The sequence below is a fragment of the Ranitomeya variabilis genome, chromosome 5, assembly GCF_051348905.1.
Source record: "Ranitomeya variabilis isolate aRanVar5 chromosome 5, aRanVar5.hap1, whole genome shotgun sequence".
Classification (NCBI taxonomy): Eukaryota; Metazoa; Chordata; class Amphibia; order Anura; family Dendrobatidae; genus Ranitomeya; species Ranitomeya variabilis.
The window spans coordinates 425,332,635-425,351,242 of record NC_135236.1 but is presented as its reverse complement, the minus strand read 5'-3'; the positions used below and the strand labels follow the sequence as shown (position 1 = coordinate 425,351,242).

Genomic DNA, 18,608 nt, shown 5'->3' with positions numbered 1-18,608 from the left:
ATGGCAGAGCTATGGGGCAACGGTGCAGAGCACTATATGGCACAGCTATGGGGCAATGGTGCAGAGCATTATATATATGGCACAGCTATCTATGGGGCAACGGTGCAGAGCATTGTATATATGGCACAGCTTTATGTGGAGTATCTATGGGGCCATAATGAACGTGCAGAGCATATAGGGAACAGCTTTATGTGGAGCATCTATGGGGCCATAATGAATGGTATGGAGTATCTATTTCTAATTTTGAAATTCACCGGTACCTGCTGCATTTTCCACCCTAGGCTTATACTCGAGTCAATAAGTTTTCCCAGTTTTTTGTGGCAAAATTAGGGGGGTCGGCTTATACTCGGGTCGGCTTATACTCGAGTATATACGGTAGCTTATCCTGAAAGATCTGGGAGCAGGTAGGCAGGAACCAAACAGAGCACATCTGAATACATTGATAGCCGGCAAGGGAATGACAGAAAGGCCAGGTAAAATAGGAAACACCCAGCCTCTGATGGACAGGTGGAAACCAAAGGCCGCAACCCACCAAAGTCACCCAGTACCAGCAGTAACCACCAGAGGGAGCCCACAAACAGAATCCACAACAGTACCCCCCCCTTGAGGGGTCACCGAACCCTCACGAGAACCCCCAGGGCGATCAGGGTGAGCTCTATGGAAGGCGCGGACCAAATCAGTCGCATGAACATCGGAGGCGACCACCCAGGAATTATCCTCCTGACCATAACCCTTCCACTTAACCAAATACTGGAGTTTGCGTCTGGAAACACGAGAATCCAAGATCTTCTCAACAACATACTCCAATTCTCCCTCCACCAGCACCGGAGCAGGAGGCTCAACCGAAGGAACAACGGGCACCTCATACCTCCGCAACAACGACCGATGGAACACATTATGAATAGCAAACGATGCTGGGAGATCCAAACGAAAAGATACAGGGTTAAGAATCTCTGAGATCCTATAAGGACCGATGAACCGAGGCTTGAACTTAGGAGAAGAGACCTTCATAGGGACAAAACGAGAAGACAACCACACCAAATCCCCAACAAGAAGTCGGGGACCCACGCGGCGACGGCGATTAGCAAACTGCTGAGTCTTCTCCTGAGATAACTTCAAATTGTCCACCACCTGATTCCAAATTTGATGTAGCCTGTCCACCACCACGTCCACTCCAGGACAATCCGAAGACTCCACCTGACCAGAGGAAAAACGAGGATGAAACCCCGAATTACAAAAAAAAGGAGAGACCAACGTGGCAGAACTAGCCCGATTATTAAGAGCAAATTCGGCCAGTGGCAAAAAAGCAACCCAGTCATCTTGATCCGCAGAAACAAAACACCTCAAATAAGTTTCCAAGGTCTGATTAGTTCGCTCCGTCTGGCCATTCGTCTGAGGATGGAATGCAGACGAGAAAGACAAATCAATGCCCATCTTGGCACAAAACGTCCGCCAAAATCTAGACACAAACTGGGATCCCCTGTCAGAAACGATATTCTCCGGAATCCCATGCAAACGAACCACGTTCTGAAAAAATAAAGGGACCAACTCAGAGGAGGAGGGCAACTTAGGCAAGGGCACCAAATGAACCATCTTAGAAAAGCGGTCACACACAACCCAGATAACGGACATTTTCTGTGAAACCGGGAGATCAGAAATAAAATCCATGGAAATGTGCGTCCAAGGCCTCTTCGGGATGGGCAAGGATAACAACAACCCACTGGCCCGAGAACAGCAAGGCTTAGCTCGAGCACACACTTCACAAGACTGCACAAAGGTACGCACATCCCTAGACAAGGAAGGCCACCAAAAAGACCTGGCCACCAAGTCTCTAGTACCAAATATTCCAGGATGACCAGCCAACACAGAAGAATGGACCTCGGAGATGACTCTACTGGTCCAATCATCCGGAACAAACAGTCTTTCTGGTGGACAACGATCCGGTTTATCCACCTGAAACTCCTGCAATGCACGTCGCAAGTCTGGGGATACGGCGGACAATATTACCCCATCCCTAAGGATACCAGTAGGCCCAGAGTCTCCAGGAGAGTCAGGCACAAAACTCCTGGAAAGAGCATCTGCCTTCACATTCTTTGAACCTGGCAGGTATGAAACCACGAAATTGAAACGAGAAAAAAACAACGACCAACGAGCCTGTCTAGGATTCAAACGCCTGGCAGACTCAAGGTAAATGAGATTCTTGTGATCAGTCAAGACCACCACACGATGTTTAGCACCCTCAAGCCAATGACGCCACTCCTCAAATGCCCACTTCATGGCCAAAAGCTCCCGATTACCCACATCATAATTGCGCTCGGCGGGCGAGAATTTTCTAGAGAAGAATGCACATGGCTTCATCACCGAGCCATTAGAACTTCTCTGTGACAAAACCGCCCCCGCTCCAATCTCGGAAGCATCAACCTCAACCTGAAAAGGAAGTGAAACATCTGGTTGACACAACACAGGAGCAGAAGAAAACCGGCGCTTAAGTTCCTGAAAGGCCTCCACGGCCGCAGAAGACCAATCAGCAACATCAGCACCCTTTTTAGTCAAATCAGTCAAAGGTTTAACAATACTGGAAAAATTAGCAATGAACCGACGATAAAAATTAGCAAACCCCAAGAACTTCTGAAGGCTCTTAACAGATGTAGGTTGTGTCCAGTCACAAATAGCCTGAACCTTGACGGGATCCATCTCAATAGTAGAAGGAGAAAAAATGTACCCCAAAAAAGAAATCTTCTGGACTCCGAAGAGACACTTTGAGCCCTTCACAAACAGAGAATTGGCCCGCAGAACCTGAAACACCTTCCTGACCTGTAGAACATGAGACTCCCAGTCATCAGAAAACACCAAAATATCATCCAAATACACAATCATAAACTTATCCAGATATTCACGGAAAATATTGTGCATAAAGGACTGAAAGACTGACGGAGCATTGGAGAGTCCAAAAGGCATTACCAAATACTCAAAATGGCCCTCAGGCGTATTAAATGCGGTTTTCCACTCATCACCCTGTTTTATCCGCACCAGATTATACGCACCGCGAAGATCTATCTTAGTGAACCACCTAGCCCCCTTAATGCGAGCAAACAAATCAGTTAATAATGGCAATGGATACTGATATTTGACTGTAATCTTATTCAGAAGGCGATAATCTATACCAGGCCTCAGGGAACCATCTTTTTTTGCCACGAAAAAAAAACCTGCTCCCAGAGGGGACGAAGATGGACGAATATGTCCCTTTTCCAAGGACTCCTTAATATAATTCCGCATAGCAGTATGCTCTGGCAGTGACAGATTAAATAAACGACCCTTAGGGAACTTACTGCCAGGAATCAATTCTATAGCACAGTCACACTCTCTATGAGGAGGGAGCGAATTGAGCTTAGGCTCCTCAAAAACATCCCTATAGTCAGACAAAAACGCAGGGATCTCAGAAGGAGTAGATGAAGCGATTGAAATCGGAGGTGCATCATCATGAACCCCCTGACATCCCCAGCTTAACACAGACATTGTTTTCCAGTCCAGGACAGGATTATGAGTTTGTAACCATGGCAGACCAAGCACCAGTACATCATGTAAATTATACAGTACAAGGAAGCGAATCACCTCCTGATGAACGGGAGTCATGCGCATGGTCACTTGTGTCCAGTACTGCGGTTTATTCATAGCCAATGGTGTAGAGTCAATTCCCTTCAGAGGAATAGGAACTTCCAGAGGCTCCAGACTAAAACCGCAGCGTTTAGCAAATGACCAATCCATAAGACTCAGGGCAGCGCCCGAATCCACATAGGCATCGACGGAAATGGAAGACAGTGAAAAAATCAGAGTCACAGACAAAATGAACTTAGGCTGCAGAGTACCAATGGCAAAAGATTTATCAACCCTTTTTGTGCGTTTAGAGCATGCTGATATAACATGAGCTGAATCACCACAATAAAAACACAATCCATTTTTCCGCCTATAATTTTGCCGTTCACTTCTGGACTGAATTCTATCACATTGCATAGTCTCAGGTGCCTGTTCAGAAGACACCGCCAACTGGTGCACGGGTTTGCGCTCCCGTAAACGCCGATCAATCTGAATGGCCATAGCCATAGACTCATTCAGACCTGTAGGCGTAGGGAACCCCACCATAATATCCTTAATGGCCTCAGAAAGACCATTTCTGAAGTTTGCAGCCAGGGCGCACTCATTCCACTGAGTAAGCACCGACCATTTCCGAAATTTTTGACAATATATTTCCGCTTCATCATGCCCCTGAGAGAGGGCTAATAAAGCCTTTTCAGCCTGAATCTCCAGGTTAGGTTCCTCATAGAGCAATCCCAATGCCAGAAAAAACGCATCCACACTGAGCAATGCAGGATCCCCTGGTGCCAATGCAAATGCCCAATTCTGAGGGTCGCCCCGCAGGAAAGATATCACAATCTTGACCTGTTGAGCAGGGTCTCCAGAGGAGCGAGATTTTAAGGAAAGAAACAATTTACAATTGTTCCTGAAATTCAGGAAGGTAGATCTATCTCCAGAAAAGAACTCTGGAATAGGAATTCTAGGTTCAGACATGGGAGTGTGAACAACAAAATCCTGTATGTTTTGAACTTTTGCCGCGAGATTACTCAGGCTGGAAGCCAAACTCTGGACATCCATGTTAAACAGCTAAGATCAGAGCCATTCAAGGGTTAAGAGGAGGTAAGAAGCAGCTAGACAGCAATTAAGGGCTAGGCAGCAAAACTCTGAAGGAAAAAAAAAAAAAAAAATTTCCCTTAAACACTTCTTTTACTCCTGCTTCAGCCCAAACAATTAACACTTTGTGGGCCGGCTATACTGTCATGAATCCCCAATGGCTAGGGATAGCACAGGACAAGCAAAGTACAAATAAATAACGGACGAGCTCTAGGGTGATGGAACCTGGGCTGACCGCTGCCCTACGCCTGACAAACGCAACTAGAGATAGCCAGGGAGCGTGCCTACGTTGGTTCTAGACGCCACGCACCAGCCTAAGAGCTAACTAGTACTGCAGAGAAAATAAAGACCTCACTTGCCTCCAGAGGAATGAACCCCAAAAGATATAGTTGCCCCCTCACATGTATTGACGGTGAAATGAGAGGAAGGCACACACATAGAGATGATATATATAGTTTTAGCAAATTGAGGCCCGCTGTAAACTAGAAAGCAGAACGATACAAAAGGGGACTGAGCGGTCAGCAAAAAACCCTAATCAAAAAAAAACCATCCTGAGATTACAAGAACCCATGTGCCAACTCATGGCACATGGGGAGAACCTCAGTCCACTAGAGCTACCAGCTAGCATAGAGACATAATAAGCAAGCTGGACAAAAAACCAAACAACTGAAAATCAGCACTTAGCTTATCCTGAAAGATCTGGGAGCAGGTAGGCAGGAACCAAACAGAGCACATCTGAATACATTGATAGCCGGCAAGGGAATGACAGAAAGGCCAGGTAAAATAGGAAACACCCAGCCTCTGATGGACAGGTGGAAACCAAAGGCCGCAACCCACCAAAGTCACCCAGTACCAGCAGTAACCACCAGAGGGAGCCCACAAACAGAATCCACAACAAAGAATGTCCTGATCACCAGGTCACTGATAAGCCACCCCCCACCATCAAGGTGATAAAGGGATCCAAACCCTAACCCTACCCCTAACCCTAACCCTAGGGATCCTAGGGATCCATAGGGATGTTGACCTGGTGACCAGGACATTCTTCTAATAAAAAGCTTTGTTCAATGTGGACACCCCAAGATATAGGGTATTGCTATAGAGTACTAAAAATATTAACTCGTAGAGTATTCACTGTCATATTGTTAGGGTTAGGGTTAGGGGTAGGGTTAGGGATAGGGTTAGGGGTAGGGTTAGGGTTATGGTTAGGATCCCTTTATCACCTTGATGGTGGGGGGTGGCTTATCAGGGTGTATTCTTGTTTTTTTCTATAAAAACGCATGCGTTTTTAACGCAAGCAAACGCATGTGCTTAAAAACGCATGCGTTTACATAGACAACAATACGTTTTTTTGCGGCAAAAAAACGCATGCGTTTTTTGCGGAAAAAAAAGCCTCTAGAAATTACTGCATGTTGCATTTCTGCGACAGAACGCATGCAGCAAAAAAACGCATGCGTTGTTAAACGCGGCCAAATGCGTACAAAAAAAACGCATGTGTTTTTAATGTTAAACATAGGGGGAAAAAAACACATGCGTTTTTTTCTGTTCAAACGCTGCAGATCAAAACGCAAGTGTGAAACCAGCCTTACAAGACAACATTACAGGCTTGTACGAAGAAAATTCTGTGTTTTCTTAACCAACCAGAAAGAAACACAAATTCAAAAACCAACAAAAGTCTATTCTTTCTAGCTTGCTAAAAATAGACATCTGGTTAATTAAGATACAATGCTCTGTCACCACATAGTACCCTCAGGGAACCTTCTTGGATAAGTGCTGAGCACTTTCAACCCCCAGTTGCTTCACAGAGTTTATAATGTAGAGCAGTGAAAATAAAAAAAAAATCACATTTTGCCCACAAAAATGTCATTTTAGCCACAATTTTTTCGTTTTTCAAGGGTAACAGGAGAAATTGCACCATAGAAATTGTTGAGCAATTTCTCCTGAGTATGCCGTTACCCCATATGTGGGGGAAAACTACTGTTTGGGCTCACGGCAGAGCTTGAAAGGGAAGAAGCATCATTTGACTGTTTGAACTGAAAATTTGCTGTAATCATTAGTGAATGCCATGTCCCATTTGGAGAATCCTTGATGTGCCTAAACAGTAGAAATCCCCCACAAGTGACCCCATTTTGGAAACTAGTTGGTGAGCAAATTGAACCTGAGGGACTTCCTTCATTTTCACAGATAAATGTTATAAAATTCTGTGAACATTTTTTTCCCACAAAACTGTTGTTTTAGCCCCACATTTTTTCATTTTCACAAGGAAAAAGCAGGAGAAAATGAACCACAAAATTTGTTGTGCAATTTCTCCTGAGTATAACAATACCCCATATGTAGTTAAAAACTATTTTTGAGACAGAGCTCAGAAGGGAAGAACTGCCATATTGGAGTTGAGATTATGCTGGAATAGTTTGAGAGTGCCATGTCACATTGGCAGAGCCCCTAAGGTGCCAGAACAGCAGAAAGCCCCATGTATGACCTCGTTTTACAAGCTAAACTCCTCAATGAATTCATCTAGGGGTACAGTGATCACATTGACACCACATGTGACTCACAGATTTTTATACTATTGGGCGGTGGAGAAAGAATGATTACATTTTTTTCCACTAAAATGTTCTTTTAGCACCAAGTTTTTCTAAGGGCTAATAGGAAAAAAGTGGACCTCAGTCTGTTCAAAAAATGTACCCTAAGTGTGCTAATACCCTACATATAAATGGAAAATACTTTTCAGACACATTGTAATGCTCAAAAGGGAAGGAGCGCCATATTATAGTGCAGATTTTACAGCCATGGTTTGCCTGTACCATGACCCAGTAGGAAATGCCCTGAGGTGCCAGAACAGCAGAACCCCCCCATAAGCGACTCCATTTTACAAAATACACCTCTTGATGAATTGATCTAGGGTTGCAGTGATCATATTGACACCACAGGTGTGTCACCTAATTTGATACCATCAAGAAGTAAAGAAAAATAATTACATTGTTTTGACAAAAATTTTGTTTTAGCCATAGATTTTACATTTTCATAAGGAAAAGTGGGTGAAAATGGCACCAAAATTTGTCCCACAATTTCTGCGGAATGTGGAAATACCTCATATGTGGCTGTATAGTGTAGAACAGACTAAGTGCAACAAAAAGAGATAAGGGAAACAAACACTAGGGAAGATGGGAGTGGAGAACCCTAGACAGATCAAATTCATCCTGTCTGCCCTATCGTCTCTATATATGTTCCGTGCCTATCACCGAGCAGGATACCTATTAACTGCCTTACCCTGGCGATAAACCCTGCATCGGGAAGGACAGGACAAATGTTAGTCAATCCCCACTACCACTAAAGACAACCAAGGTACACTAAACAAGGGAACACTTAGCTTGAGTAGACTCAGAGAGGAACACCGTTTTCCTTCAAACTCCAAAGAGGATGTTAGCCAACTGCTGCAGCTCCAAATCTCAACAGGGAAGTGCAAATATAAAATATCACCCGCAACTCTTAACAGGAACTTTATAAACACCCAGGTCCAGATGTGGCCATTAGCATCGGGGGAGGTGACCACTAGTCTGCAAAGCAAACTACTGAGACCTTCTGCAGACCGATGCAGTCCAAAATTGCCTCTCAAGTGACCACATTTAGGAAATTATATCCCTTTGGGAAATTATCTACTGGTATAGTGACTATTTTGACTTCATGGGTATTTTCCAGAAACAATAAGCAGTGGAAGTTAGAGTAAATTGCAAACTGCCATTCTAGTGCCCAGTAAGTTGAAGTGACCACTAGTTTGTACTGACCAGCACATTATGCATAGCTCATACTTCTGGAGACACACACCTTTAAATTAGGCAGGCTCTCATCACTACAGAAATACCAAACATGTGGATGCTAAATGCTAGATTTCTTTTGGGGTGCAAGGAGCCATAGCTCTTTTCCAGAGCCTTTGTGCTCTCAGTAACTTGGAAGTTCCCTATATTTTCATTGACAGATGATGGACCTGAGAGAGACTTGCTTTTTTTGTCGGTTGAGTTGAAGATTTATTGTTAACATTTTACATAACGTTTTGGAATCACATTTATCGGGCGCTCTACTCTGAGCACTTACATTGGGGTTTCTATCTAATTCTCCGAGTGATGTGATTCAGATGAAAACCACAAGGGATCCATTTACTATAATGAGGCAGCAGAGTTACTCTGGACTCTGTCTGTCCGCTGTTCAGAGGTGTCCTTCTATTCGGAAGTGCACAAAACTGTGGCAGGCCGCACTTTTATGCACGCCCAAAAAGATGGACACCGCCAGATCACAGGTGGCTGGACAGTGTCCACAGTGCCTCATCTGCCTCATCATAGGGAATTTTCCACCAGGAGTTCCGTCTGAATCACATATTTCAGAGATTTACAAGGAAACCCCAGTGTAAGTGCACAACGTAGAGCGCAGGATAAATGTGAGCAGAGCCTTACTGCAGTCTTTGAGAGGCAGAATGAACAAATCAACAGTAGGTGAAGAATTGGTTTTATTTACTTTTTATGCCGTTACTCGTGTGGTATAAGTGACGAAGCGACTTTATTCTTCAAAAAGAAGAAATGCGGCAGCACTCACCAATCTCCTATGCAGGTCAATTTATTACAATGACATCTTCACGGCACAGGGGTGTATTTACAAGGACATGTGGTAGCTGAACGACGGCTGTTTCGCACCTGACAGGTGCTTCAACGGGAACCCGTTGAAACTCTCATGCTTGAGAGAGACCTTTGTGGTTGAAACGTCGCATTTGGCACAATAAAGAGATACGTTTTTCACCCGGATTGGATGCTGTCCTTCACTTCAATTTATGGTATGTACTCCTCCACTTGGGTCCAGTGGAACTAGGACGGGCATCCGTTTGTCGAGTTGTGCTGTCAGCTAACTTCTATTTTTGAGCCCCACATAACAATCCAAATAGTATGATGGACCCCTACATAACCCTACAAATATTATGATGGCCAAGTAGCATGATGGCCTCCAAATGGTATTCCAAATAATATGATGGCTTCCAAATGGCATGACCCAAGCAGTATGATGTCCCCCAAATAGCCCTCCAAATAGAATGCTGGCCACCCAAGCAGCATGACAACACCCATATAGCCCTCCAATTAGCATGATGGCCCCCACTTAACCCTCCAAGTATGGGGATGGCCTCCCAGATAGCCCTCCAAATAGTGTAATGACGCCCTGACATAGCTTTCCAAATAGTATGATGACCCCACAAATAGTCCTCCAAATAGTATGATGGCCCCACAAATAGTCCTCCAAATAGTATAATGGCCCAAAAAGTACTCATTGATTTAAAGAAAATACTCACCTCACCCTTTTTCCCACTGCTCTGGTCTCTGAAAAATGTTTTCTGCACTGCTCAAAACAGCAGTCGAGATGTAATGATGTCATAGCGCCCCCTGCATTAAGACGTCAGACACACAGGGAGAATGATGGAGGATGGAGCATCAGCTGACAGCTCTCTCTTCCATCATTGCTTTGAACTGTATCTGCATCGAGGACAGCAGCCAAGTGGTCTGCCACTATTACTGATATGCCACAGCTAATAGGTTTCCCAACTAATCATGAAATTTGACCTAAGTGTAAGTGATTAAGAAATTAATCTCCCAGGAGCTTATTAGAATAATTGCAGTTTGGAAAATGTTTCTGTAATGTATACAATAAATGGCAAATAGATGAATAGGTCACAGCACAAGTGAAAATGATGAAATTAGATTGTTGTGAGCCAACTGGACATGCATTTAGAAATTATTTATTTCATTATGGTTTTGTTTTTTCTTCACCAAATGTTCCCTTTGTATTTCCATTTAGTTCTTCATTGGATTGTTTTTGATCCTGGCACTTCAGTTAACAGCAGGGATTTTGGGGATTGTTTACAAACCGCAGGTAGGATGAACCGCACATAAAAAATTGTCTGCTGCCAGGTTTAAATTAGACCAACATTATTTTAACAGAATAAGTGCTTTGCTTTCCTTACAAGTTGGAAGAAAAAGTGAACAAGACGTTGCAGGAGCTTCTACCGTTAAATAAACAAAGTGAAGATTTGCAACAAGCATTAGAAAATATCCAGGAAGAGGTAAGTGAAGTCCGAGAAATCCTCCTTTGTATACACATACACTGACTATTGTAAAGGTACAATACTCCACAATCTAGAAAAGTAGAATCATATTCTTATATAAGTGTAGCTATAATAAATGTGTAGAAGAAGCAGCACTCCAAAGGATAAAGAAAAGTATGTATTATAGAAAGCATTCTCTCAGGATCTTGGACATGGAGGTCTTTGAGTCATGTCCATAATTGTTCCACCTAAGCTACGATGTTACTCCATTACCTACATGTTATTACCAAGTATGAAATGTAGAATCATATATCAGATGAGTACATTATTGACTTAAACCTGTTACATAAGAGGGTGCATGGCCTGCTACATTATAGCATTAGGTCTCATTATTGCATTAATAGTTTCTCTAAAGGGGTTGTTTGATTGTAAAATACCTAGACAACTCCTTTAAGATAAGGGCTTTTAGATTCTTTGAGATTGAACAGCTAAACAGTTAAAGAGGAATTCCAGTAGAAGGAAAATACAACCTAACCACAGGATAGATGACCTAGTTCAGCAGGCATCTGAGCATTCTCTATGGGATTATACTCATCAGTATGGTACTCAGATTTTCTAAATAATACTTATAGAAATATATAGTCATATAGTTACCGAGTAAATAATAACATTATACTGTTACTGAGCAAAGTCCACTATACAAAGACTAGCAATACTAACAGTAATATCACTATAAATAATGTCGCCACACTATGACATATAATACCACACATACTGTAGTATCTGAGTATTACCACCATCTTGCTGCTTAACAAAACCCACTATACCAAGACACGTATAACAATAATACCACATACAAGAGACAAATACCGCCACACCATGACCATATATTACTACCACATAGTAACCAAATAATGCCCCATACTGGTCATTAAGAAAAACCATGGTACTAACATTAATATTATTTACATGTAATGACAATATAGTGGAAGATATCAGTATGTACAGTACAAATAACTCCAATCACTCATCAATGATATCCCAAGTGAAGTAATCAATGTGTTCTACGGCTCGTCTCTGCAAAATGTAATATGCAGACCTCTGTATCGGAGTGTTCTATAGAACTCTTTCCATTGTTACCGCAATTCTACAGTAATAGTAACAGTATCCCAAAAAATAAAACACAATGCAGTAATGATGTTCCCCCATGTGTCCCCATTCAGGAGTAATGCATATGTCTCCTTTGTGCTCAAAGTAGTATTGCCCTCACCATGGCAGCAATATAATAGTATAGTCCATCTATTATGGCCCCATACAGGTGTAAGATTTTCTTTTATAGTCCGAACATTAACAAGATTTCACTATGTGGCCCAATAAATTAATAAGGCCTCCCTATGTGGACCCCATGCATTAATAATATCCCTCTATCTGGCCCTCATAAATTAACAATGTTCACCTATATGGCTCCAATGGACTAATAATGTTATGCCCCCTTTGTGTCGCTGTGATCTGCCCTAATAGTGAACACAGTATAATAAAAACCAACCAAACCTTCCACCTTCCCTGCCTCCAGGCTGAGCATCTCCATCTTTATCCTTTTGCTGGTGTAAGTGGTGAACTGCAGGGATGTCACCGTGCTACCAGCATGCCATCAGACTGAGAAGCTATGGGCCTGTAATAGGCCTGCAGCTGTAGGGTATGTGCAGGGCAGGACGCCAGTGACCCTCTGTGTCTCTACAGTTTTCAACTGGAGGTGCGTCTGAGAACACATATCCAGTTGAAAATAGGTCTGGCATTAATGAGCCCCCTTCTCAACAGGCTCTGTGGAAGTTGCACCCTTTTCTGCTGTGATTGTTAGATTATATGTGTGGCACTGTGTTTGGAAGTAAGCAGCCATTAAGTTGTAATTTTAGACAACTCATTTCGATAAATTATTGGCCTTACAAATCAGTACTTACAAATTTGCTGTCACAAATCTGTTTTGAACTTCACAGTTTTATTTATGTGAGAGTCCGTTAAATGTTTCCATCTTTTTATTTCTTAGAGCAAATGCTGTGGTATTATTAATGGCCCTAAGGACTGGGGAAACACTCCTCCAAAATCTTGTAATTGTAGTCCAACAACTGAAGGAGACAAATGTAGTTTGGGGTTCTATAAGCAGGTAAGAGTGTTTCTTTTATGCACTAGCTGCACAAGAATGTAGAGAATCGTAGCTCCTTAAATACCGTAATTTGCGGACTATAAGACGCACCGGACTTTTTAAATAAAATAGTGCTGCATCTTCTATTCCAATTTTATGATAATTTGCTGACAGGGAAGCCCGCTTCGGTGGGGCGGGGTCCCAGGTGGCAGGGTCGCTGCTGAAGGAGGGCGGCAGCAGAAGTGGGGCTATGCTGCCGACCCCGAGCTCGGCGGTTTGAGGCTGCATGCTCTGTGCTTTAATATAATGTTGGTGGTGAGCAGATTACCTTTCCCATTGATTTCCCTACAGTGTGCTTTGAGAAAGTTGGCGTTGGAGGCGATGCATGTGCAGATTGCTATCTCGGCTCCTATCTCAATCTGCATGCTTCATCTCCGAGGGACATTTTCCTGAAGCCCACTGCAGGGAAATCAATGGGAAGGGGAAGGGTACTTTGCTCACCGCCGACATTTTATGAATGCCCAGGGCCCAGGGCCCACAGCCTTGTACCACCGGGACACCCCCTCCTCCCAGCCTGCTGCCTAGGGCTTATAGCATCACCACACTCCTGCCACTGCTGGCCTCCCAAAGCAGCAACCCTACCTCCTGTGACACCGCCGCTGATAAGCTACATACGGATTATAAGCCGCACGCCCCTTTTCCTCCCAAATTTGTGAGTTAAAAAGTGCGTTTATCATCAGAAAAATACTGTATATGCATGAGGAATGAGTATATGTTGTAAGAGCACAAACCTTCATAAGCTATACTTCCAGCTCCCCCACACTACTTTTATTTGTTGAATCAAAGCCTGTGACATTCCCATATCCTATGATCTACAACATATCTGGCACCTCTTATGTGCACCCCACTAAGCCTACTAATGGATGGCACAGATAGTAGAAGGTTCTATAGAAGGGCTATGGTCGTACCGACTTTTTGCTCAACCCAACTAATTTGACTAATTGTTGGTATAAATCTGTTGAAAAAGGCTGGTTATTTTAGTGTTGGGAGTAAGGAAATTACAATTATTTAAGGAGTCATATACAACTAAAGACATTATGCCATGTCTTTAACAGCCTGGTCCTAGTTAAAGCTAACATATCTTCATGTGCAGTCATCACGAAACAGATGACTTTGGTCCCTAATTTATCAAATGCTGCCGTAGTTTTATATATGTTATACTTTGTGTGGAAATATGTTTCAGAAAAAAAAATGTTAATAGCAGCTTCAAAATAGCAAATACTGTTATCTTAAAGAGATTATGAATACTACTAGTACATTTAGTCAGTAGCATTGCTTCAATATATGATGCATGTCACATATTTGTATGTTTCAATAGAAAAGAATACTAAAAAGTATGCATTCTTTTTATTGCTAGCCTTTAATGAACAATTCATTTGTTACACTTGTTTTCTTTCAGACATGTGCTTCAGTATTTGTTGACTACTACAAAAGCCATCTGATAATCATAATTGGAATTGCTTTTGGGCTGGCGGCTGTAGAGGTAATGTTAGAGGATCTGAAATTATTACATCATCACTATAGTATTGTTTTATTACAGTGCTTTTATATATTGTTCTCTGGAGGAAACCAGAGAACCCAGAGGAAACCCATGCAAACACAAGGAGAGAACATACAAACTCCATTCACATGTCATCCTTGGTAGGATTTGAACCCAGGACCCTAGCGCTGCAAAGCAACAGTGCTAACTAGTGATGGGCGAACCCCCCAATGATCGGGATCAGCGGGTTCGCCCTAGCTTTTTGTAAAGTTCGACTTCGGGGCCGGAGATGCGAACTTGCATCCGAACCCCGAACTTCGACTTTACAAATATGGTATGGGGCAGGGGGGCTGTAAAAGAAGGCATAAAATTAATAATAAATGCTATAATTATGCTTACCTGTCCAGCGACGTGTCCTCCCGTCCCGCTGTCTCACAGCCGCATCTGCTTCCAGGGCCGCTCATTACCTTCCTGCGGTATTCACTGTACTTGGAGTCGGCAGCCTTTGGCTTTTTCCGGTAGTGTTCGTGTGGTGACGTCACCACACAAACACTACCGGAAAAAGCTGAAGACTGCCGAGTGCAGTGAATACTGCCGGATGGTACTAAGTGGCCCCGGAAGCAGAAGCGGCTGGGAGACAGCAGGATGGGAGGACGCGTCGCTGGACAGGTAAATATAATATTTATAATGTTTATTATTAATTTTATGCTTTCTTTTACAGGCCCTGGACCCAATCTGGACCCGATCTGTAACAAGGGTTTCCCATGGAAACCCATGTTTGGGACCTTTTGACCGAACACTATGTGTTCGGGATGGGTCCAGAACTTTACAGTTCGGGTTCACCCATCCCTAGTGCTAACCACTGAGCCACAAAGCTGCCCTATAGTTGAGTTGGATTTGCTTTATGTCACAACTCAACATTATTTTTCATGGCTGTATGGTTCATTAAAGAAACAGTTTAAGTGTTTTTACACTTATTTAAAATTGGGTTACAACAAAGTGTAACCTTGGGAACTGAAAGGTCTAGCAATTTGTTGTAAGGGCTGAGCCAGACTGCCGTATAACTCCTGCGATGATCGCATCGCACTGCATGGACTGGCCGGCACCTCTCCTGACCTGAGCAAGACTGTATGATGTATTTCTGTGCAGCTGTCAAGCTCAGGTCAGGAGAGCCGACAGCCAGCATGAGGTTTACCATGCGATTTTCGCAAGAAATACAGCAGTCTGTCTCTGACCTTACTTTCCTAAAAGTCATTCATGTTCTAGGCTATTATAGATAACAAAAAACTAGAACATGGCGTAATGCTTTTTTCACAAAGAGTTTAATAATGTAGGTGTCCTCAGATTTTGGTTATTGTGAAGAGTCAATACAACTGTAAAGGCAAATGGAACCAAGAAAGGTCCTTTCAATACAACCACAGGTGCCTCCAGGACCGCCAGAGATTGTGTTCCAACCACTACTTTGTGTGTTGAATATGTGGATAAAAAATTTTTAAATGGATAATGGTCATTCATGACCAACAAAAGGAACAAAAAACACTTCACAATTGCATTCCTTGTTATGCAATTTAAGATTCACCTACACAGTTTTAGATAATCATACTTCTAATGTATTGTTATGCAATTTAAATTTTAAGCCCTTCATGACCTTGGGATTTTAAGTTTTTACGTTTTTGTTTTTTGCTCTTCTTCTTCCCAGAGCCATACCTTTTTTCCATCCATATGACACCATTGATTTTACCATATAATGTACTGGAAAACGTAAAAATGTGGTAACATTGAAACAAAAAAAATGCAATTCCACAATAGTTTTATGTGGTTTTTGTATACCATGTTCACTAAATGCTGAAACTGACCTGCTATTATGATTCTCCAGGTCATTACGAGTTCATAGACACCAAACATGTATAGGTTCTCTTTTATTTAAGTGGTGAAAAAAATACAACGCTTGAAAAAAAAAAAATTAAATGGAGCCATTTCACAAGACCCATAGCATCTCTATCTCCATCTAACAACTGGGTAGTTTGTTAAGTAAGTGATGAGATGCTGCTGTTGTGCATAGAGAATTAAAGGGAAATTGGAATCATATGTGCGGCGTTATAGAATGCTGTCACATGGGGCTAAAAGGTGGTGGCCGTAGATTATATCGGAAAAAAACTGGTGGTGACATGTTCTCTTTAATTGTATTGTGCCAGTTATGACTCACATAGTGGGGCAGAGAGCCCGCACCTGTTCAGGTGCCAACTGAGGGCCAGTTTAAACTTTATTGTAATCACAGATCTACTCTAATGAGATGATTTCAAAAGCTGCCGCACAGCTGACACTAAGCAACAGTAAGGATAGGGACAGATGGTAGAGCCGACAGCATGTGGCCAAAACTCCATCTATCATGATGGCCAATAGCAGCATGATTTTGTTTCACAATTGTGTGGTCTTTGGTGGGTGAAGCTTTGGCCCCACTGATGCTGCCCCATCTAACTGTAGCATAATGGCAGATAATCATCCTCCATAGATATTGTTTTGTGGTACAAGCCTGAATAGTCATATTAACTGCATATTTGGGTTATGACTGAGGGATAAGCTGATCGATTCATGGGACTCCAGTCCATTAGCCAGGTTAGTAGTCTCTTGCCACTGGACGGGAGGCTTGCAAATTTCTTACTATCTGTGATTGCCGACGTAGCTTTTGATTGAATGGCTGTCCCCATGTCATATTTGTGGCTTGATGAATAGATGACATTATGCCAGCCTGGCAAATCAAAACCATGCAAGGGATCTTGGAAGGTAAGAGATTAGCAGAGCTCCCATCCAGTGGTCAAAGCGCACAGACCTGGCTGATGGACCGGAGTCCCATGAATCTACCCGCCTATTTCCAGTGGGAATTGTTTCATGTCTGCATTAAGTTACACGCATTATGCACTTCACAGGCTGCAGCCATTGCATTACATGACATCCAACGCTATACAAGTAGCTCAGGCCTATTTACAATAAATCACTCCATTAGTTACATGAAAATAAACCCTCTTCTTTATGCATTTTAGCAAGCTGAAATGTCTACAAAAGGCAGATGCTTTTCACTGGTTGTGAGTAGGGTTGAGCGAAACAGATCGGACAAATTAAAAAATCGCCGACTTTCGGCAAAGTCGGGTTTCATGAAACCCGACCCGATCCTAGTGTGGGATCGGCCATGCAGTCGGCGATCTCCACGCCAAAGTTACGTTTCATATGACGCTTTCACCGCCATTTTTCAGCCAATGAAGGAGGACGCAGAGTGTGGGCAGCGTGATGACATAGGTCTCGGTCCCCACCATCTTAGAGAAGGGCATGACAGTGATTGGCTTGCTTTCTGCGGCGTCACAGGGGGTATAAAGGGGCATGCACGCTGACCGCCATCTTACTTCTGCCGATCTTAGCATAGGGAGAGGTTGCTGCAGCTTCATCAGAATAAGGGATATAGTTAGGGAGGGAAGATTAACCCCCAAACCGCTTGTGGTGTAGCGATTTCCACTGTCCAACACCACCTTTTTTTTGCAGGGACAGTGGAGGCTATATTTTTGTGCATCAGCTCTGTAGCTTATTAGGCTGCCTTATAAGGCTCCCTGATAGCTGCATTGCTGTTTGCACAGTGCTGTGCAAACCAACTGCTTTTTTAAAAGCAAAAATCCTGTTGCTCCTTTCAGCACAGTAATCTTGTTTATTTGTCCGCAGTGCACTTTTGTGTGCAGCAGTCCTTTTTATTGCAGCCATACTTGTCCTGAGATCATTGTAGGGAGATTGAAATTATACTACAGTCCTTGTATTTTTTCATATATCTTCCAGCCACTTTCTGCCACTTACATTGTGTTGTTTTATACACTGGGCCTGAGTTTTGGTTCAGTCTCCCCCCAAAAAAGGGAGATTCAAATTCTCACAAAGAGGATATACTACAGTCCTGTTAGTTTGTCGTATATCAGCCAGCCACTTTCTGCCACTTACATTGTGTTGTTTTATACACTGGGCCTGAGTTTTGGTTCCGTCTCCCCAACAAAAAAGTGAGATTCAAATCCTCACAAAGTGGATATACTTCAGTCCTGTTAGTTTGTTGTATATCAGCCAGCCACTTTCTGCCACTTACATTGTGTTGTTTTATACACTGGGCCTGATTTTTGGCTCAGTCTCCCCCCAAA

The 18,608-nt window shown here is 42.9% G+C and overlaps 1 protein-coding gene across 1 annotated transcript in view; it reads left to right on the top strand.

Moving 5' to 3' along the window:
- TSPAN8 (tetraspanin 8) overlaps nt 1-18,608 on the top strand; it is a 56,826-nt gene that overhangs the window by 32,582 nt on the left and 5,636 nt on the right. The window contains exons 4-7 of the mRNA XM_077265281.1: nt 10,516-10,590; nt 10,685-10,780; nt 12,807-12,923; nt 14,362-14,445. Coding sequence (XP_077121396.1) covers nt 10,516-10,590; nt 10,685-10,780; nt 12,807-12,923; nt 14,362-14,445 — 372 coding nt within the window. The remainder of the gene's footprint in view (nt 1-10,515; nt 10,591-10,684; nt 10,781-12,806; nt 12,924-14,361; nt 14,446-18,608) is intronic.